This window comes from Bombyx mori, chromosome 27, assembly GCF_030269925.1.
Source record: "Bombyx mori chromosome 27, ASM3026992v2".
Taxonomy (NCBI): domain Eukaryota; kingdom Metazoa; phylum Arthropoda; class Insecta; order Lepidoptera; family Bombycidae; genus Bombyx; species Bombyx mori.
Genome location: NC_085133.1, coordinates 765767 through 787557, shown reverse-complemented (window position 1 = coordinate 787557; position 21791 = coordinate 765767). Strand labels below are relative to the sequence as shown.

Here is a 21791-nt window from a genome sequence, read left to right as displayed (position 1 = left end):
GCGTTTCGGTTTGAAGGGTGGGGCAGCCGTTGTAACTATACTGAGACCCTAGAACTTATATCTCAAGGTGGTTTGCGCATTTACATTGTAGATGTCTATGGACTCCAGTAACCACTTAACACCAGGTGGGCTGTGAGCTCGTCCACCCATCTAATCAATAAATATATATATAAATAACTTTGGTGTATTCTTCTAGATCTGCACTTCGGAAAGCGAGTTCGGTAACGCGTACCGTCTGGCCCGCAGCTGTCCACAGGTGCAAGCGCCCGAACACTCCCATCACCAGCTGCACGATGCATCCCTCCCCCCCGCCTGCGAACAGGTCTTCGGGGGAATATCGCCGCTCAGGACCCTGTCATTGTTCATGGACATGTCGCCTTTCAGGTATTTTGAAACCACTTCTCTTTATCCGGTTCGTGATGACCCATATAAGCAATACCTCTGCTTGTTTATGAACGTTATCTCAAAGATAAATCCTTTATTTTATTTAGATAATTTTTAATGTATTTTCATTGTTCATCAAGATTTTGTTTTTTATTATTCAACATTATGAATTCACTGTCTTTTAGATAGTGCGCCAAGAATCTCCGATATTAATTGATCCGATGAATGATGAATAACAAATGTAGAGTACTAGAATTTTTAATGAACTGAGAATTTTTAACTGAGGCCCTAGTAAGGAAATTAATAAAAGCTTTTTTTGTCCGTTTCTTAGACAAGCGTGTATTCACGCCGTCACCGGCACAGACGCCGCTAAAGATTTGCACGAAGCTTGTGATTTGGGACGAGGAATGGCAGCTCTGGCCCTGACCGGCCTTCTCCCTGCCGTACTTCCGAACGTATGCGTCAAGTGTACTGATGCAGATAAGCCGAGGGACATCGGAGATAGCTATGAATTCAAAGTTCCCAACAAACAGGCTGATATTATCCTATCAGTTGAGACAACTGAAGTACGTACTCCAGAAATACTAATGTTGTGATTGGACGTAGAAAGATTTCATTTAGAAAAATGTTTACGTATAAACCAATTTCGATCATCAATCTTGTAACCGGACATCCACTAAGACTTTTACTGTGTACCACAATAATATCCCATAGAAAAAAATAATGTAAATGCTACATTTCTTTGCATCGTCGACTCTGTTGTTGGCTATTATCAAATTTTGATAGAATTTCTGATGATCGTCAGGTTTCCACGAACTTCTTTGTATTTATGTAATTAATCCCTTCACTTTTATTAAGTTATCCCCATAAGTTTTGATCACCCGAACTTTTATAATTATCGTTATATTAAATGGATAAGTTCTACTTACAATCTCTTCACGAATATCCAATTTTATATAGACGATATCATGATTTATTCAAAAGACCACGATGCTCACAAGATAAATCATATAATCTGTGTTTTTATTTTGTATTTACAGTCCAATGCAAAGACTTACAAGGATATCGTGGTACCGCTCGTGTCACATTTGATTGACAGTCTAAAGAGTAAACACATTACTGACGTCAAAGTGTTCCTTGTAGGACACACCTCCAAATATCCATATCCGATCTTGTATGACACTGACCGTAAGTATTTGTTATTTAACTCAAAAATATCTCGTTTATATATCTCGTATATTTAGCTTCATAATCAAAATTTCTAATATCATAGCCTATCGCTAACAGATTTTTAAACCTGAAACTTTTTCTCAACGCCATAATACTAAAGTTAGTTGGGAAAGCATTGTACATGTAATATAATAGGCAGCGGTTTGTCCGTACCTCTGGCATTGGTGATGTCCATGAACTATTTATCCGTATGCTCGCTTGTCCAGGGCAATAAACGTAAACAAAACAACAAGCTACCTACTCGATCTAACTACTATCGCTAACTAGCTTAAGACTCTGAGTACTGTAAATATTCACGATCAACTAAAAACTTTTCGCAGTCAAACTGAAAAACGCCCACGTACACTTCGACGACAAGGAACGCTACAATAACATCCCCACCATCAAGACTGGGTATGAATCCTTCGACAAATACGAGGACCAAATCATCAGTATCATCAATGACTTGAAGAACACATATGGTAAGTACCGATCAATGGAAATTTATTCAAGATGAAAAACGAAAAATTATATTTCCGGTGTTTTCCGCGCGCTATGACATATCCTTTTTCAAACGAAACTTGTGGAGAGTATTAAACGGCAAGCAGCGGCTTGGCTCTATCCCTGGCGTTGCTGACGTCCATTTCAGCGAAGGTAACCACTGACCATCAGGTGGGCCATATGCTCGTCTGCCTAAAAAGAAAAAAAAAATTAAAAAAAAAATTACGGTTTGTCCAAACATACCTCTGATGTGATAACAACTCTAATGTTTTGAGAGATTGTTTACTGATAATCTTATAGTAACTGATCGATATTTATATGATACGAATTTCTGAGTACGCGATGCCTTGCTGATGACGGTACACGACCTAACTCGAAAATGAATGACTTCGAGATAAAATGTATGCAATATTTTATAATGGGCACGCTTGCTCGTACTATAAGTTTCCGATGTCATGGTACTCGTCAACTGTGTTTATGTTTTATTATATTCATGTGAGGAGGCTACTTGACTCCATATACACAAAACGCTGCCACCCAGCTTGAGACATGATTTTCAATTCTCTTGTATAATAAATATAATAATACATAAGCGCTGCCGACTTTTCAAACTAGAGCGTGCGACTGTGCGACAGGTAGGATAGTATTTATCAATTCGGGTCATAATCAGTGAAATAAGTTTGGTTAATAAGGATGCTTTTCTACAGGATTCAACAACATCGAAGCCAGCAAGCAATCGTTGTTCGATCTTCCTGTCAGACCGGGTGCTATCAAACACTTGGTCTTCGCTATTGGTGAACCGTGTATCGGACGATGCTTCCTGGTAAGAACTTAAATTGTATCTCATAAGCTCGTAAACATTTTTTGAAGCTAAGAGTTTTCATCATCTCAGCCTACAACAATATCTCGAACAATATCTCCATCAATATGTCCATTTCATCCGGTCCGTTACTACCTGCATCCAACATGACCCAGCGATTTCTATCAGTTCATAGGTCCATTTGGTGGGTAACCGTCCCACACTGCGCTTGCCAGTACGTGGTCTCCACTCGAGGATCCTTCTGCCCCCTTGTTTAAAGTTTTACGGGGTCCTATATTTAGTCAGAGAGTTTTAAAATTTGTTTTTGTTTTTAACCAGCTCGACGCAATCGAGTCAGCCATTTACGATGTGATCTTCAAGAACATGGCGGTTACGACATCGCTGATCACGGCCACACCCGACCTCAAGATTGGAGGTGGAAAGAATTTGAATCAAGTCGTTGGTAAGTTGGTTTTAAAACAGTAACTGTACCAAGATGGGCAGCGTTGGGAATCGACCTTTATCTCTGGGACTCTCGAATCTGTCTAACTTGTTAATAAGCTTACTGCAATGCCTTAAGGGCATGTACCAGAAAACATGATTCGTCTACTTGAATTTCCAAAGACCTTTTCTTTCATGTTCCATTAAGCACTAGATATGTTCCTAGGTCTTATGTAAAGGCGTAGTCGAATTCCTAATGAAGACAACCACCTCCAGGCGAGCTTGTATTTGTACAGCCATTTCACGATTCGTTCGCCAACAAACAGTAAATAGTCGATAGAAACGACAACTTAAAATATATTAGGATAATAAGGATAATTTCCCTGTATGTGCTATTTTTAATTGAAAACTAATTTAAAATTCAATTTCTAGGATTCAGTGAGCATTCCGTCGTGCTGCTTGGCGAGAAGAAACAAACTAAAGATTCTGAAACTTTGAGAGGAACGCTCCAGAAGACAGACGATTCATGCGTGAACTTTGTTGAAGGCGTAAGTATTCAAAAGCATTCTCAAGCTCACACTTTCAAGTTTCTAAAAGAGAGGCAAAATGTTGAACAGAATCTTCTTTAGATTAGCCAAGGGCACTTTGCGTTATCCTTTAACATTGCCACTGACTTTTTGGTCATTACTTGCAAATTCTCATTTTAGTGAATCGTTGCATCATTATTATCCAAATGTGATAGAAGCAGTATCTATGTTTAAATTTTATCAGCCCTACAGACTTCGTGACAGCTGTTGTTGATTGAAGTCACCTCGACCTAGACTACAACCAGATATGATAGGCTTAGAATCGGAAGGAATGTTCATGAGGATATACCAGCAGTGGCTTGAGTAGATCGGGGCACCATTCCCGACAATGCCTGAATCGTTAACTACCGCTAGGGGCTCTTTTTAAACCTCTTATGAAATGATAATTATAATGTTAAAGACACAAAGGAAGTGCTCCTTCCAGAGCCGAAAAGTTCGTAGTAAATGACATTCTTTGAACTCACATTAATGCACTGGTACTAGCTAAAATGGTTCCTTACTTCGGTGACGACTGTTGCACTGATAAAGAGTATACGTTGAGATTAATTCAGAACATCTCAGTTACCACATATCCTGAGACTCCACTGGCATTACGGCAAAAGAATATGACCGAGCAATATTTTCTCCACAGACCGGTGGCTACGTTTTCTCGTCGACCAACTTCGAGAAGTTGAATGCGCCACAGCAAAAGCAGTTCATCCAGACGGCCGCCAACACGATCACGCACAAGCTCCTCAGCGAACAGCTATCTCAGCTATGTACCTGCACCTACGTGGATCCGTTTAGGGTTCGCTCTGTCTGCGTAAACAAGGATAAGAAAGACGCTGTAAGTTTTTTTTTTTTTTGCCCATATGGGCATTCGAGTGTACGGCCCACCTGCTGGTGAATGGTTACCGTCGCTCGTGGACACCACAAATGCCAGGGACAAAGCCAAGCCACTACCTATCATTTATTTTGATCTAGAAAGAGCTATTAAGATCTAGAAAGAAGTATTTTCTTATTGCTTAGATGGATGGACGAGCTCACAGCCCACCTGGTGTTGAGTGGTTGCTGGAGACCATAGACATCCGCAACGTAAATGCGCCACCCACCTTGACATATAAGTTCTAAGATCTCAAGTGTAGTTACAGCAGCTGCCCAACCCTTCAAACCGAAACCAAGAAGAACTGAAGAAGTACTTATTTTGATCTAGAAAGAGCTTACGATCGGTTTTGAAACTTTTATCCAGCCCCATAGACATCACAACACAAACGCTGTCACCCACCTTGAGGCATGCGGTCGTCTAATGACCATCCCTACTGGTATTTGTATGTACCGGAGCCCTAAAACCGATCAGAGAAATAGTAAGCATATCTTAAACATAAACGAATTCTGTTTTTTTATTGCTTAGATGGGTGGACGAGCTCACAGCCCACCTGGCATTAAGTGGTTACTGGAGCCCATAGACATTTACAACGTAAATACGCCACCCACCTTGAGATATAAGTTCTAAGATCTCAGAATAGTTAGAACGGCTGCCCCACCTTTCAAACCGAAACGCATTACTGCTTCACGGCAGAAATAGGCGGGGTGGTGGTACCTACCCGCGCGGACTCACAAGAGGTCCTACCACCAGTAAAAAAGTTGTTTTTCAAAGTCCGTCTGTGTGTTTGTCGACAGTCGCGCAGGCGGAAGTAGGAGCATCGTGAAGTCAAGATCATCTCATCATAATATTATCACACCGTGAGACGTGCGACCGTCCCGCCTCGTTCATATGTAATGGTATTAATAAGTAACCACGTCATAGTAATAATAAAAAAATATATTAGTACATCATTTGTTTCACTTAAGCCTTTAACAAAAAAGTAAAATTGAGTCCTCCGTGACCACTTTCCTAGTGCCTCCTCGGTCTAATAGTAGGTTTTGCGAACCCATTTGATCCTCGGTCCGGTTTGGGACATTATCTTAACTGACGCACTCGCAGCGGCCTTGACCACATCTTGGATCTGGAAAACGAATTAAGCTCAAAGCTTACTGATGCAAATTTGTTGTTGTCGTCATCGCCCTAATATGCAAAACGCCCGGTGTGGTCGTATAGATTTCGTAGGTACTTTTTTTTTTTGTAATGCTTAGATGGGTGGACGAGCTCACAGCCCACCTGGTGTTAAGTGGTTACTGGAGCCCATAAACATCTACAAGATATAAGTTCTAAGGTCTCAAGTATAGTTACAACGGCTGCCTCGCCCTTCAAACCGAAACGCGTTACTGCTTCACGGCAAAAATAGGCAGGGTGGTGGTATCTACCCGTGCGGACTCACAAGAGGTCCTACCACCACCATTCCTGCGTCGATAATCCTCAATGCTAAGGATCGTGGCCTCATTTAATAACTTTTACCTGGGTTATCCTGCGCCACTCCTGCCTATCCTCGGCTTTGTAAATAGCAACGTAGACTGAAGTGTTGAAAGTAGAGCATATCTGGTTCAACCAGCGTAGGTCGTAGGCACCATAACCCGTCTATTTCGGATGCTTTTTTTTTGTTTTTTCCTATCTAAGCTGATTGTCTAGAGAGGTGAGCTCACGGGGCTCAAACCTGATGACGTTGCTAACACGAACCCTAGCAAGAGCCGTGCTTCGCAGAATCTACCACCGGATCGGAAACGGGACCCACTGAGATGATCCGGCGAGAAACTCAGTGGGCTGTGTCTGTGGGTTAATTTACTCGCCGAATCCTTCGTCGCAAGCGACGGGTTCTACGAGAACGATGACCAGGGTTCGGCCGCAAAGTAATACTCGCCGTATGGAGGGGGTGGGTCAAATGTTTTCTTTTTGTTCACGAAAACGCCCCTCGTACGGCTACTGGAGCTCATAGACATCAAACACCCACTTTGAGACATGAACTCATCATTTACATGATATTTAGTTTTAAAAAATCACAAAACCGCGGCTGCATTGTTCCTTAAACAGACCCAATAGTTGCATCAATAATTTTGGCTACTTACGCTCAACATAAGGCTCTGGGCATTGCCGACCAACATGTTCATAGCTTCTTTGTCTTCTTCTGTGCCTAAAAACAAAAGATTGACAACAGTAATTGCGCCGCAATGGACAGTGCCGTTGTTATTTGAATCGTTGCTTATCGTGAAATTTTTGGGTGTTGAGAATAGATATAATATATTAATAATAATAATAATAATAATAATATAATAATAAGCCTTTTATTTCCCATCACCTAAATATTACATGTAAATATTCTCAACCATATATAAATCCCACATTCAGATCCAATTACATTGCCGTTCACTTTTCCTCGACAGGAACCCCTATTTGGGTATAGGCCTCCTCCAGCTTAATCCAATTTTCCCTGTTCCCAGCCTGCCTCATCCACTCCTTCCCAGCGGTGACTATGATATCATCACTCCATCGCTTCATAGGTCGTCCTTTCCTTCTTTTCCCATTACGCCCTTTCCATTTTGTCACTTCAATTGTCCATCGTTTGTCACTGTAGCGTGCTACGTGGCCAGCCCATCGCCACTTTAATCTTTTACTGAAGTTTAGGACATCAATTAGTTTTGTCTTTTTTCGTATAAATTCACTTCTTACTTTATCTTTTCTTTTTATTTTTAAAATGCTTCTTTCCATAGCTTTCTGGCAATTAACCATTTTTGTTTTTATGGTGGTGTTGAAAGTCCACGATTGGCAACCATATGTGAGAGTTGGTAAGATGCATGTATCCATAACTGTTTTCTTCAGGTGGAGTGGATAGTCTCCTTTCATTATCTCTTTGAGTGACCAATATTTTTTCCAACTCATATTTATTCTACGTTGTACCTCTTCTTCTTCGCTTCTGTCTTCAAATGATATTTCTTTTCCTAGATATATGTATTTGTTTACGAATTCTAATGTTTTTCCTTCAAGTTTTATTGGATGTTTGACGCTGTTTGTCATTACTTTTGTTTTGTCTTTATTCATTAATAGGCCTACTCTTTTACTTTGTACACTTAGTTGGTTTATAATTTTTTCTAGTTTTCTACTGTTATCAGCTAAGAGGACTATATCGTCTGCAAATCTGAGGTGACTCAAGTATTGGTTACATATTTTAAGGCCTTCGTTTTTCCATTTCAGCTCCTCAAAAATGTTATGCAGCACTGCTATGAAGATCTTCGGGGAAAGTGGGTCTCCTTGTCTCACTCCTCTTAGAATAGGTATTTCAGGTCCTCGGTTCTCTAATTTCACACAACTAGTGCTCTTGTCGTAAATGTTCTTCAAGACATTTTTGTACTTGTCGTGGACCTGACATTTGTCCAGTGCCTCCCAGATGGCATCATGTGAGATCGTATCAAATGCCTTAGCGTAATCGATAAAACCTATATATATTGGTCTGTTGAACTCCTTGTACTTTTCTATTATTTGCTTCATTACATGAATATGGTCTAATGTTGAAAAACCTGGCCGGAACCCCGCTTGTTCTTTTGGTTGTAGGTTTTCAATTTTGCTACTGATTCTGCTTAATAGTATAGAGGTAAAAAGTTTATATATGCTCTGGAGAAGGCTAATTGGTCGGTAGTTGCCTATATCTCGAGGGTCACCTTTTTTATATATCAAAATTATATCTGCTTTCTTCCACTGTTCTGGTATTAATCCCGTGCTTAAAATTTTGGTATACAAGCATGAAAGTGAACGCGCTAATAAAGTAGTCCCAAATATTAAAGCTTCATTGGATATACCGTCTGGCCCTGGGCTTTTTTTCGGACTTTAATTTTTTAATATGCTTTATTACTTCCTTCGTGTCGATCTCTACAGGCTCATCTTTTACGTTTTTACACTCTATGAAATGTTTACTTTTACTTATATTAGTTTTATACTTGCTATTATATAGCGCTTTGTAGAACTCTGTAGCACTATCTATAATATCTTTTCTAGTGTTAGGTCTTGTACTCCTCGACTTTAAATTTTGTATCCAACTTTTGTGAGTATTTAATTGTCTATATGCTCTTTTTGTGCTCCTGTACTGTTTTATGTTTGTTTCTATTATCTGTTTTCTGTAGTTTGCATAGTCTTGTTTAACGGCTTTATTAGTTTTTTTGAATAGCATACTTAGCTCTGCCTTCATTTCCGAAGTTTTTTGTTTTATTTTCAATAGTGTCGAGCGTCTGGTCATTAGTTTTATTGTTGATTGTGTAAGAATTTTGTTTGAATTACTTTGTTCCTCTTTGTGTTCGTTTGTTGATATGCTTTTTTTTATGACGTGTTCTATTTTGTTGTATAGGGTCTGGACATCGTCGTCTTCAAAAGGTTCGAGTTCTTTTATGTTGTTTTCTAAATTTCTAGTGTACATCATTATTTCTTTTTCAGTTTTGAATATATTTGGGGATGATTTGAACGATATCCTACATTTTTTAGTATTTTGTAAAGAATAAGTTGCTCTAACCAGTCTGTGATCGGAACTATACCCTAAGCCGTGCAGTACTTCTATTTTCCTTATTCTTTTGGGCTGGTTTGATAGGATATAGTCTAATTCATTCTTTACTTTTCCATTTGGTGATTTCCAAGTCCATTTTCGATTTTGTCTCATTTTGAAATACGTATTCATAATCGACAGTTTGTGTTCGAAGGCAAATTCTATGAGCTTTTCACCTCTTTCGTTTCTTTTTCCATAACCAAATTTACCTAGAATCTTATCTTCTTTTGTTTTAGCTATCCCTACTTTGGCATTGAAGTCTCCCATTAACAGTACATCTCTGCTAGTCTGCTCTTGCGCTTCTTGCAGTGATTCGTAAAATTTTTCCATTTCTTCTTTAGAAGCCTTTTCAGTTGGTGCATACACTTGAATTATTGATATTATCTTTTTGTTGAACTCAAGTTGAAGTATAGCAACTCTTTCAGATAAGCCTGAGAAGCTTAATATATTGTTTTTGTATTCTTTTTTTATCAAAAATCCTACTCCATGCAGGCCAGGTGTTTCTCCTTTAAAGCAGAATATAAAGTCTTGATGCTCTTCGATGCCACTGCCCATCCGTCTAACTTCAGCTAAGCCTAATATATCAATTTTTATTTTTTCTAGTGAGTATACTAGTTCTATATATCTTGTTGTGGATGCTAACGATCTTACGTTAAATGTTCCCATTTGTAGTGATTTTTGAGGTAGTGTTTTGTTTACTGGAGGGTTATGGTCATTTTCCCCCATGGGGACCAGCCGGCTTGGGGGAGTGTTTTTCTTGGTTGTTTTTTGCAGGTTTGTATTATAATGATTGTTATTAATCCGGTTTCGAGTGTACGGTGATTGTTATACATTTGTTTTCTCTCTTAATGAGTTTGATTTTACGCGTGCCATGTATTCGTACGCATTAGTTGTGTTTACTTTTTTCGGAGCTACGTACAATTCATTTTCTTTTTGTGGTGTGCTGATATTGGGCGGAGAAGGTGGGTCTCTTTTCCTTTTTTCTCGATTAGCATCCGTTTGGCTCTTGATTATTAGTTTATCTAATTTTAAGTATGCTATGTTACCCTTCCTTCGTTCCTCTTCATGTTTTGGTTGTAATGTTTTGCGTGCTTCTAATATTTCTTTAGTATAATCTTCCTTCACATAAATACCCTGGGGTAATTTATGTTTCGATCTCATTATTTCCATTTTTCTCCAGTACGATACAAGGGATATTAAAATAGGTCGAGGCGTATTTTTTATCTTTCCAATTCTATAGGTATTCATAATTTCGTGCTCTTGTATGTTTAATCCAAGATTACAATTAAGTTTTTCAGATATGTATTTTACCAAACTTAACTCTTCTTGTTTGTCTTCCTTTATTCCAAAGAGTAGTATGTTAGTTTTCTTTTTAGCCATTTCCAGACCTTTAATTTTCTCCTTAAGTTCTTTGACTGAATTTTTAAGTTGTTTGTTTTCGTCATCTATCTTTTTAAATCGCTCATTAATTTGTTGCACAACATTTTTGGTTACAGCTTCTGTTATAGTGATAGTCTGCTGTTTCATTTGCTCTTGAATTTTTTCTAATAATATTTGCATTTGATTATCCATTTTTCAGTGAAAATTTTTATTTAACGTTTTTAGTAGATAGTTTTAAGATGATTCTGGTATAATTTTAGAGTAGATCTGTCAACCCCGACTGTATAGTAACTTATTGATTTCATAAAGTGGCAACACCTTAATTCTTATGTATCGATATGATTTCTTTAAGTTGCCTAGTTTGAATGTTAATTGTTAAATTGTCTGTGGTTTAAACTGTGACTTACTTCACTCTGTATTTATCATAATAAATACCCTCAAAATAAAAATATTAAAGTAATAATCTCAAGAGGTTATTTCTTCATTTCTCATTGTTAGATTGCACATTAACACTGTTCACAAACTTTCTTGATTTATTTTTGTATAAAGTATCTTCTATTATCTTGATTTGTGACTTTTTACACTTGATATATATGAGTATTAAGGTAAAACTTGATATTATTTTAAGAGCAAACGAGTACACGTCTATATTATTCTGTCACCGGAACCGGAACCACCGGATAATATATTAATATATTCCTTTTAATACTTATAAACTATTATATGTATGTATCTATGTATGTATATGTGATTGTGTATATGTGTATGTATATACTTTTGTTTGTGTATATATTTGTAACTTAATATAAATTTCATTGCACCTACCACTTTTACCAATTACTCTGCACTACCTTTGGTTGACTGGTAGAGAATGCCTTAGGCATTAAATCCGCCAATGTAAATTTTACATGCGGTGTAATAAATAAAAAAAAGTTAAAATGGAATAGTTTCAAGTTTGATCACTTTCATTTAAGGAAGTAAGTTGTTACCTTGGCGTCCTAGCGAGGATCCTTTCACAGTCGTCAGCATTTTCAACTGAGCGCTAATCGTTGGGATTCTCTCGCATGCGTTCAGCAAGTTCTACGTCGAACAAAACAAATACTTTAATAGCATAAAGGGGTTAATTAATTCACTGCATTGTGAGTCCGCACGGGTAGGTACCACCGGCCCGCCTATTTCTGCCGTGAAGCAGTAATGCGTTTCGGTTTCAAGGTTGGGGCAGCCGTTGTAAAAACTGAGACCTTAGAACTTGTATCTCAAGGTGGGTGGCGCATTTACGTTGTAGATGTCTATGGGCTCCGGTAACCACTTATCACCAGGTGGGCTGTGAGCTCGTCCACCCATCTAATCAATAAAAAAAAGAAAGAATTAACAACAGTAAAAAAAAAATCTACCAACTATGTATCGTCATAAAATACTTCACTTACCACTGCCAACTTTCTAAGGGAACAAATAAAAACTTACTGTCTTAATTCTGACGTCGGTACATTCTCCGGCTAGCTTTTTCGCCAGATAAGCGACCTCGTGAGACTCCTCGACAATCTTCTTAGACGTGATTAACAAATTACGCTTCTTATCTGCAAACAGTGGGTTTTTATAGGCGTTTTCAGTTTTTGCTTGAGGTTTGAGTGGCGATGTTTTTGGCACGAAAACTTTTTATGTTACCCGTGTAGACAGACGAGCATACGGCCCAACTGATGGTGAGTGGTTACCGTCGCCCATGGACTTCAGCAATGCCAGTGGCAGAGCCAAGCCGCTGCCTACCGTTAAGTACTCTCCACAAGCCTCGTTTGAGGAAGGATATGTCATAGCGCTCGGGAAACACCGTGAAGGGGAGCTCATTCCAAAGCTGAATGGTACGTGGCAAAAAAGATATCTGGAAACGCACTGTGGATGAACACAGCGGCTCCAGGTAGTATGGATGAACTGCATTCCGGAGGCGGGCGTTACAATGATAAAAGTAAGCCAAGGTTTAATTCAGGAGTCCGCACAGGTAGGTACCACCACCCTGGCTATTTCTGCCGTGAAGCAGTAATGCGTTTCGGTTTGAAGGGTGGGGCAGCCGTTGTAACTATACTTGAGACCTTAGAAATTATCTCAAGGTGGGTGGCGCATTTACGTTGTAGACGTCTATGGGCTCCAGTAGCCACTTACACAAAGTGGGCTGTGAGCTCCTCCACCCATCTAAACAATAAAAATAAAAAAAGATAATAAGCACCAGGACGAACAGCAAACAAACCTGTTCGTCACATGAATGTTTGCGCAATGTGGGAATCGAACCCACGACCCTCAGCGCTACAGTCAATGGCGCTAACCACTCCACCGCCGAGTCAGTCTGAGGCACTGAACTGAGGCACTATATCACGTCACGTTGATACCGATCCGGTGGTAGATTCTGCGAGGCACGGCTCTTGCTAGGGTTCGTGTAAGGAACGTCGTCAGGTTTGAACCCCGTGAGCTCACCTACTAGTTAAGGCTACGCTGAAATAGCCTCTCAAGGCTATCAGCATAGGTAGGAAAAAAAAGGTACCAAACCACAGACCTGTGTTCATATACTCGGACAGCTTCGCCATCAGCACGGCCATACGTTTGGCCACGCCCACGATCTCGTTGTCGCGTGACGACCAGCCCCGCACCGCCGTGTGGAGATCCAACGCCACGCTCTGCAAAAATAAACCTTACAGGAGCATATTGAGAGTAGGATGTCTTATGTAGACGCAGTAATTCAGTTTGAAGTGTGGGGCAGCCATTATAGAACAGTTGTAGATTGACGATGCTAATGTCTATGGCCTCCGATAACCACTTAAGACCGTGAGCTTGTCCATCCTTGTAAACGATAACAAATACCCTAGAGATTCTGTATTTGTTTTTTTCAAAAAAACAAACAAAGCTAACCTCTTGTTTGTTTTATATTCCTACCTATTCGCTGGTAGCCTATGAGACTATTCCAATTACACCCGGACGGGTAGGTGAGCTCACGGGCTCAACCTGGAGAGAATTTTCTAACACCAGCCCTAGCAAAAGGGTTTGTATATGGCTGCAGCACACTGTGGCTGGTAGCCATCCAAGTGGTGGTGCTACAGTCCGACTTGTGACCGAAAGATTTGTGTGGCCCGGAATACGTCGTGACTGCAGAGATTGTTTTTTTTATTGCGTAGATGGTTGGACGAGCTCACAGCCCACCTGGTGCTAACAACGCAAATGCGCCACCCACCTTGAGATATAAGTTCTAAGATCTCAGTATAGTTACAACGGCTGCCCCACCCTTCAGACCGAAATGCATTACTGCTACTCGGCAGAAATAGGCAGGGCGGTGGTACCTACCCGCGCGGACTCACAAGAGGTCCTGCCACCAGTAAAGTTGTTGGTCAAGACATTGCTTTCTCCACCAGCGATGCAAAGTTACCCGTCACACTTTCCCGTTTTCCTTTCGTCGTAAGCATTTTTTTCTATTGCTTGGATGGGTGGACGAGCTCACAGCCCACCTGGTGTTAAGTGGTTACTGGATCCCACAGACATCCATAACGCAAATGCGCCACCCACCTTGAGATATAAGTTCTAGGGTCTCGAGTATAGTTACAACCTACCTCAAGTATACCTACAACACATATGGACCGAAAAGTTGGTAGTGGCCACTCACGTATATAGGCTGATCTGGTTCCGGCTGCTTCTTAAATATCCCTTCGCCTCCAAGCATGGATTCCACTTCGCCAGTCGTCCGGAGAATCTGAAAAAAGAAAGTTTTTAGTTTTTGACTTGACAACATCAAAATATCAATTAGATACACAAAGCTTTGAATTGGAACTTTTATTTCGGTTAGTGCGACCGCAAGTAGTCATACCTTCCTGTTTAAAGATTAGGAAAGTATTTATACAGTTTAATTGCTACTTAGAGTAGTCTGCCAATGTCAATCCCAAGCCCAGATGAGAAAAGAGCAGGTTTGAGTTGGAGTTCGACCTTTCCACCGTAAAACTGTCAACGCCGAATGTCTGGCGGCGGTTAATCAACCGGACCCAATTATGGTTTCAACGGCCTCAAAGAACTAAATTTCTTTCAAAAGCAAAGTCGTGGAGAGAAGCGCGATCCCACCATGTGTATTTTTCCAAGAAAGTTTCATGAGGATTATCGACGCAAGGAAGAGGAGAGTAGTCTCTAGAATTGAAGTCCTCGGGAATAATAGTGCAGGAGTGAGCGCGGTACCTGAGCGGTGGCATCCTTCCAGTCCGGAAGGCGGCTGGCGCGCGGGGGGGCGGCGGCGGCCGTCAGTACGCGTAGCGCCGCCGCCAACTCCGGGTCGTCGCGGACGTCGTTAGACTTCATGCTCACCGATATAACGCGCCCGCCCAACCTGATACAGTATTACGCTCTAAACTGTAGGTACCGAATAATAAAATAATGCAAAAAAAAACATACCCTCAGATAATTAAGAATAAATAACAGTTTAAAAAAACTAACGAAATACGCTCTTATAGAAAATCCAACTGAAATATAGAAAATAAATGTTAACACTTTTTTTACAATAACATCATTTTTTCTTACACTATTTTTTATTAAAATTTATTAAAATTTATTTTCTATTTTTTAGTTAGATTTTCTATAAAAGCGTATTTTCCCACTATACTCATATAGCATATCGCACTAGCTCAGGCAAATATACCCGTTACCTTGAACCAGACATATATTTTTCGCCCCACACTACCCTAATCTAAAGGGATATTCTGTCGATGTGCCCCCAGCGTTATTACGACAAATCATCCCTTATAGATTGTGTCTGTAGCAACAAACAACGCCTTAAATAAATAAAAAGGACCACAATAAAAATCACAAACTTTGAAATGACATATGATGTTTGGGCGCCCTTCAATGTGTCATTGGTTAGAGCCGATTCTTCTCTCAAACGCTGCATAGTCTCTCCTGGGAGATAACAGAAAATACATTTAATATTAATCATCCGCTTGAAAATTAACTAGAAGCTAGGCAATGAAAAGAGTCTCAGAGTCTATATTAGAATGCTTTCCGAAGCTCTAAAAAGTCCACCAACTTACAATGGATTTAATAATCAATTTATGACTTTAATTGGAAGAAGCTGGAGGAGGTCTTAGCTCGAGAAGGGGTTTCGATCAATGGTACTGAATAAAGTAACAATACCGGGTAAAAGAAAATGAAAGAAATTATACAAATATAATTAAAATCGCATGTAAATTGATGGGTTGGATATAAGCGGGCTTTCTTTAAGCTATTGCATAGCTTTTATCGCGGGTTTTGAGCGCGGCGATCGAATCAAGAAATTCCGTAACGAAAATAAAAACTAACACCTCCCACTCCGCCTACCATGTAGCTCGCGTTCAACACATTCACACGTTGCGCTTGTGTAGTGTTTGTGAATAAGCGCGCGGCGTGACATCGCACTGCATGCGCATCATGAAAAGTCTGCCCATCTCTCTCTCGCGCGCTCTAGCTTATGAGTGTGAAGGGGACAGTTAATGTTTTGCTTTTGTTGATGTTTATAAATGTGGCGTGGTCTTATTTTATTATTGTTTTAATATTAAATTATTATTGTCTAATTATAATTGCGTAAGTTGATAAATAATGCTATGCTTTACCGCGGCAGTCCCCGATTGCCACACGTGTTTTATTATTATTATTATTATTATCGGACTTTAATCCCATCTCTTAGAGGGGGGATTGTTGAGGACATGAAGTTTGTGGCCAGGCCATCGCAAACCTCACTTACCACTGTTATTCCTGCTCCGTTCCACGACCTTGGGATCACCGGATTCAACGTTTTATATTCGTTTGAAGGTTTTTTTTTTATGCTTAGATGGGTAGATGAGCTCCTGGTGTTAAGTGGTTACTGAAGCCCATAGACATCTACAACGTAAATGCGCCACCCACCTTGAGATATAAGTTCTAACGTATCAAGTATAGTTACAAAGGCTGCTCCACCCTTCAAACCGAAACGCATTACTGCTTCACGGCAGAAATAGACAGAGCGGTGGTACCAACCCGTGCGGACTCACAAGAGGTCCTACCACCAGTAATTACGCAAATTATAATTTCGCGGGTTAGATTTTTATAACACGATGTTAGTCCTTCACCGTGGAAGTCAATCGTGAACATTTGTTGAGTACGTATTTCATTACAAATTTTGGTACTCGCCTGGGATTCGACCACGGGTGCACCGTTCAACACGAATGCACCGGACGTCTTATCCTTTAGGCCACGACGACTTCAATTGCTCTAACCAACTTTCAGATTTAAAAATTTGAATAATTCGTAGTTTGTGTTTACCAGCGGTCTGGACGAACTCCATTGGGTCCACGGCCTGATCACAAAGGTCCCGGACTTTGGAAACTGACTCGGCGTACTGCGCCAACATCGACTTGTAGTTGTCTATAATAGCCTATAAAAGAATAGTTAAATTTAATATTATTAATACATATTTTTTCGCAGTACTGCAATACATGTGGAAGCTTCCGGATTGCTTGGAGCCTCTGGGTCTGCGGAGGGACTTCGGTTCCCTCTACATTTTGTACCGTATGTTCCACGGGGAGTGCTCTGAGGAATTGAGATGATCCCCTCATATCCTTTTTATCATCGCACCATCGGAGCAGAGTACATCCATATTATCTGGAACTACTGCGTTCATCGATAGTGCGTTTCCAGAGGTCGCTTTTGCCACGTACCATCCGTCTATGTAATGAAATTTCCTTCACGGTTTTTCCCGAACGCTATGACATGTCCTTCTTCAAACGAGGCTTGCGGAGAGTACTCAATGGTAGGGGCAGAGCCACTGGCTTGGCTCTGTCTCTGGCATTGCTGATGTCCATGACCGACGGTAATCGCTTACCACCAGATGGGCTGTGTGCTAGTCTGCCTACAAGGGCAATAAAAAAATGTGGGATCAGGTATTTCTGGCGCCAAGCATGAGTTTCAATTTGAAAAATATCATTGTTTACAACAAAATTGAAATATCCGGGTTTTTTTAGATTTCTGCTCATCCGATATCAAGTTATTATGGAATACATACAATTTGTATGTTATATTATCTATACTAATATTATAAAGAGGAAAGATTTGTTTGTTTGTTTGTTTCGAATAGGCTCCGAAACTACTGGACCGATTTGAAAAATTCTTTTTCCATTAGAAGCCGACATTGTCCCTGATGAACATAGGCTACTTTTTTTTATTTTTTTTTTATTTTTTTTTTTTGGTTTCATGTGTGATTTAATGTTTCCGAAGCGAAGCGAGGGCGGGTCGCTAGTTGATATATAATATGATATGCATATATCAGATAAACATAGAAAAATGCTATTAATACGGAAGTAATACAGAAATTTCGTAGAGTACTGGAGTTTTTTGGACACATTGCTCGAAAGGAGGGTCACAACCTTGAACAGCTGATGCTGACGGGCAATATAGAGAGCAATCGTCTCAGAGGACGCAGTCCCACGAGATGGTCGGACCAAATTCGGTCTTCTCTGGACATCAAGCTCCACGATGCCCAACACGAGACCAAGGATCGCATTAGAGGGAGAACGACGGTACAAGAGAGGTTGATGCAGCGGAGGAGTCACGGCGCTCAGTAATGAGGAGAAGGACGCAAGGAGGAATATAGAAATTAAGTATTGTAGCGACACCTTTGCATGAAAAACTATAGTTATAAAATAAAATCTATTTTTTTAACCGACTTCAAAAAAGGTGTCTCAATTCGACTGTATGTTTTTTTTTTTGTTACCTCATAGCTTTTGACTGGGTGAATCGATTTTGATGATTCTTTTTTTATTAGAAGGCTGACGCTTCCCGTGTGGTCCCATTTCAATTTAGTCCAGTTCTGATAATGGTATCCATGAGAAAACCATCTGAGTTTTAAGTTTGCATTAAGTACGTGCGCGACAAATAGACGAATAACTCAGTATCACGCCAACCGATTTCGATGATTATTGTTTTTAGTGTATATTCATTTGTTTTGGAATATATTTTTTTTTCTATTTGAAGTCGATTTTTGTTAAAGCATATCTATTTACAATTATTATCCGAGCGGTTCTCAACATACGTACCTACAGTTGTCTTTTAATTTCGGTTACGACTTCTTACGAGTTCGGTCTCACACTCCATCTTATACTGCAGTTAAAATTATAATAATGAACTTTATTGCTATTTCAAAAGAGAGCGGTTTGATTTACATATCTTCATTTTCAAATTTTCAATGTCAGAACAGAGTCATTAAAGAGATTAGTGTTTCTAGAGACTAATTTCAAAACTTTAAAAAAAAAAAAGGAATAATACATATTCAAAACTATGCTTATCCTTATTGTGTTATGAACACTTTTATTCAAAACTAGCCGTACTCTCCCGCTTTGCTGGGCATTTAAAATTAACATTATTATTTATTGTCATTATTATTAGGGAGTCCAACACTCATATAAATATTAGCCTATCCATTAAGTACTTGTTTTGTCTACATGAATACCAAGTTTCAAGTCAATCGGATGCACGGTTCAGTATTTATAACGGAATGTCCGTAAAAACCACTGTAGATTTATATATGTATTAGTATAGATTAAACACTAAATTTATTATCAAATTTTTTTTTGTTAAGATCGTGGTAAGAGCCTGTTGAATGAAAGAGTGAACACACACATTGCGTTTCCAGACAAAAAAGTAATATTTCCAATTTATTATGTAAAAAATTATACCTCTTTGGCGAAATTGAATTTTCATCATAATTTTGCTAAAAAATTACATTTCGATAAATATACACATGATAATAATACCGAGCCGTATCCAGAAAGTTATAAAGTGTCAAAAGTGAAAAAAAATCATCAACCCAAATTCCCAACTTACTTGATCATTGGGTTTGGCCAATCTCTCTTGGGCTGCCTTCACCAACATTGGAGCCAACAGTTCAGTCTGAAAAGACAGTATTACATTAATCATCCACATTCGTCTTTATCCTAGAGACAGGATATTATTCCAGTTAAAAATTAGTGGAAAAGGTGTGGCAAGGGAAAATTTCAGTACTTAAACTAATGGTTATAAATAATTTGCTTACCTCTCGCAACTTCAACCGCATGGACCACACTTTAATATAAGACGTTAGGCATATAAGCGTATCGAAACTGTTTTTTTTATATAATGGTTCAACCATTTTATCCAAAATGTCTACGAATTATATACACAAAGGTAGTCCATATGTCGCTCTTTCTATTAGAGAAAATCGTATGATTTTATTATAGTTTAGAATATTAATAAGCAAAGAAAGTGACAGAAGTAGGCAGCGACTTTGTTTTATAATACCATCACCGTTGCATCGCTCGATACGAATGCACCGGACGTCTTATCCTTTGGGCCACGACGACTTCACTGAAAACTTAGTGGAAGAAGTTTACAGCAGTAATGCGTTTCGGTTTGAAGGGTGGGGCAGCCGTTGTAACTATACTGAGACCTTAGAACTTATATCTCAAGGTGTGTGGCGCATTTACGTTGTAGATGTCTATGGGTTCCAGTAACCACTTAACACCAGGTGGGCTGTGAGCTCGTCCACATATCCAGGCAATAAAATAAAAAAAACCTGATTGCTGCACTGCTTGAGTTGGTCAGTCAGCGCCTGGTCCCCGGTGCCTGTGTCCGCCACGAACCGCGCAGTCCTGGTCACTCTGCCTAGTTGAGCCAGGAGTTCAGCTATTTTCTTTTCGAGCAAATATTGGCGTTTCTTTTCGTCTGAAACAGATTGAATTGCGAATGATTTTTCATCTCAATCGTGTCACTCTTGACAGAGTGGTCGTGATTGTCATGTAGTGTTGGGGCAGACTTGATGCATCTCACGATGTTCCGCCATCACTTCCTGTACTCATTTAGAGAATCCTTCACTATGGTTTGGTCACTCCATCGCATTAAATACCTCTTCATAGGAATGATTAGGTAATCCCAAATAATTTAAACATGGTGCAATTGAAACATTTTTGTTGGATGATCTTTATTGGCATAGATGAGTTGGCTGATGGGAGAATTTAAGTGCTGCTACCCACCATGAGATATGAGTTATAAGGTCTCAGAATAGTTACAACGGCTGCTTCGCCCTTCAAACCGAAATGCAAACGAGCTTATATGTCTTATATTTTAAACTGATATAGGTAGGTATCATCTTGGCTTTCTGGATGTGAAGGTTTAGACAGCCGTTAAGGAATTTAGAATTGAACTTTTTATCTCTATTCTATCTACTATATTCTCATGACGTCGACATCACAACCCCATCATCTTAAGGCAGACGGATATTTAAACATGACAATCTAAGTTCCGTCACCCACCTTGAGATTCAAGGTAGCACAACCAGAACCTTAAATTTTCATAACTGGAAGACATTCATATTGTAGCAGCAACTAACTGCATATTTTAGACATTTATGTATAGACATTCGTATCAAAGCTGTGGCTAGTGTAGGTTCTAGAAAATTTTGAATACCTTTTTCAGAATCGACTAATATATCTAGATCTGCGAGAGGTTCCTCCTGGTCCATAAAATCTTCCACCACCCTCGTAACGACACCGCGTTCTATCATCTTCTTTAAGTCCTTAAGGCGGTGACTGAATATACTGAAAAGAAAACGCGTGAAGGAATATTTTATTTATTTGTTGAAAAAGTATCACACACATGCAATGGTGGATTCAACCGTTCTCAAATGTTTAGCCGACACATACAGCACTGTACAAATAACTTGACACTTGAGATCAAAGTTTCAATTACATTGTTTTTTTTACTGTTTAGATGGATGGACGAGCTCACGGCCCAGCTGGTGTTAAGTGGTCACTGGAGCCCATAGACATCTACAACGTAAATGCGCCACCCACCTTGAGATATAATTTCTAAGGTCTCCGTATTTTTACAACGGCTACACCTTTTCTTTTTTTCCGGGCCGGGGGCCGAACCTCCTACGAGGTCCCCGCGCAAAACGGGCGCGCTGGGTATGTGAGACTCAACGATCTGCATGGTGTTGTGAGCAGACCGCGAGCCCAAGGAACAACGGCTACCCCGCGTTTCAAACCGAAGCGC

The 21791-nt window shown here is 39.7% G+C and overlaps 2 protein-coding genes across 7 annotated transcripts in view; one reads left to right on the top strand and one right to left on the bottom strand.

Moving 5' to 3' along the window:
• The window catches only part of LOC100862791 (apolipophorins), a 61069-nt gene extending 55338 nt beyond the window's left edge, over positions 1-5731 (top strand). For 2 of the 4 annotated variants that reach the window (XM_004926586.4, XM_004926585.4), the window contains exons 49-57: positions 197-384; positions 716-950; positions 1425-1572; positions 1935-2075; positions 2802-2917; positions 3233-3356; positions 3767-3882; positions 4553-4747; positions 5581-5731. In XM_004926586.4, the coding sequence (XP_004926643.2) occupies positions 197-384; positions 716-950; positions 1425-1572; positions 1935-2075; positions 2802-2917; positions 3233-3356; positions 3767-3882; positions 4553-4747; positions 5581-5598 (1281 nt within the window). In that variant the 3' untranslated portion in view covers positions 5599-5731. Of the gene's footprint in view, positions 1-196; positions 385-715; positions 951-1424; positions 1573-1934; positions 2076-2801; positions 2918-3232; positions 3357-3766; positions 3883-4552 lie in introns of all 4 variants that reach the window. The other 2 variants (XM_062676410.1, XM_062676409.1) reach the window with 1 other exon arrangement.
• LOC101735325 (talin-2) overlaps positions 5705-21791 on the bottom strand; it is a 108505-nt gene continuing 92418 nt past the window's right edge. For all 3 annotated transcript variants that reach the window (XM_062676408.1, XM_038020977.2, XM_038020978.2), the window contains 12 exons: positions 21204-21334; positions 20314-20462; positions 19587-19652; positions 17031-17142; positions 15569-15653; positions 14940-15087; positions 14380-14466; positions 13282-13402; positions 12204-12316; positions 11729-11819; positions 6901-6965; positions 5705-5906 (listed from right to left, as the gene is read on the bottom strand). In XM_062676408.1, coding sequence (XP_062532392.1) covers positions 5811-5906; positions 6901-6965; positions 11729-11819; positions 12204-12316; positions 13282-13402; positions 14380-14466; positions 14940-15087; positions 15569-15653; positions 17031-17142; positions 19587-19652; positions 20314-20462; positions 21204-21334 — 1264 coding nt within the window. In that variant the 3' untranslated portion in view covers positions 5705-5810. The remainder of the gene's footprint in view (positions 5907-6900; positions 6966-11728; positions 11820-12203; positions 12317-13281; positions 13403-14379; positions 14467-14939; positions 15088-15568; positions 15654-17030; positions 17143-19586; positions 19653-20313; positions 20463-21203; positions 21335-21791) is intronic.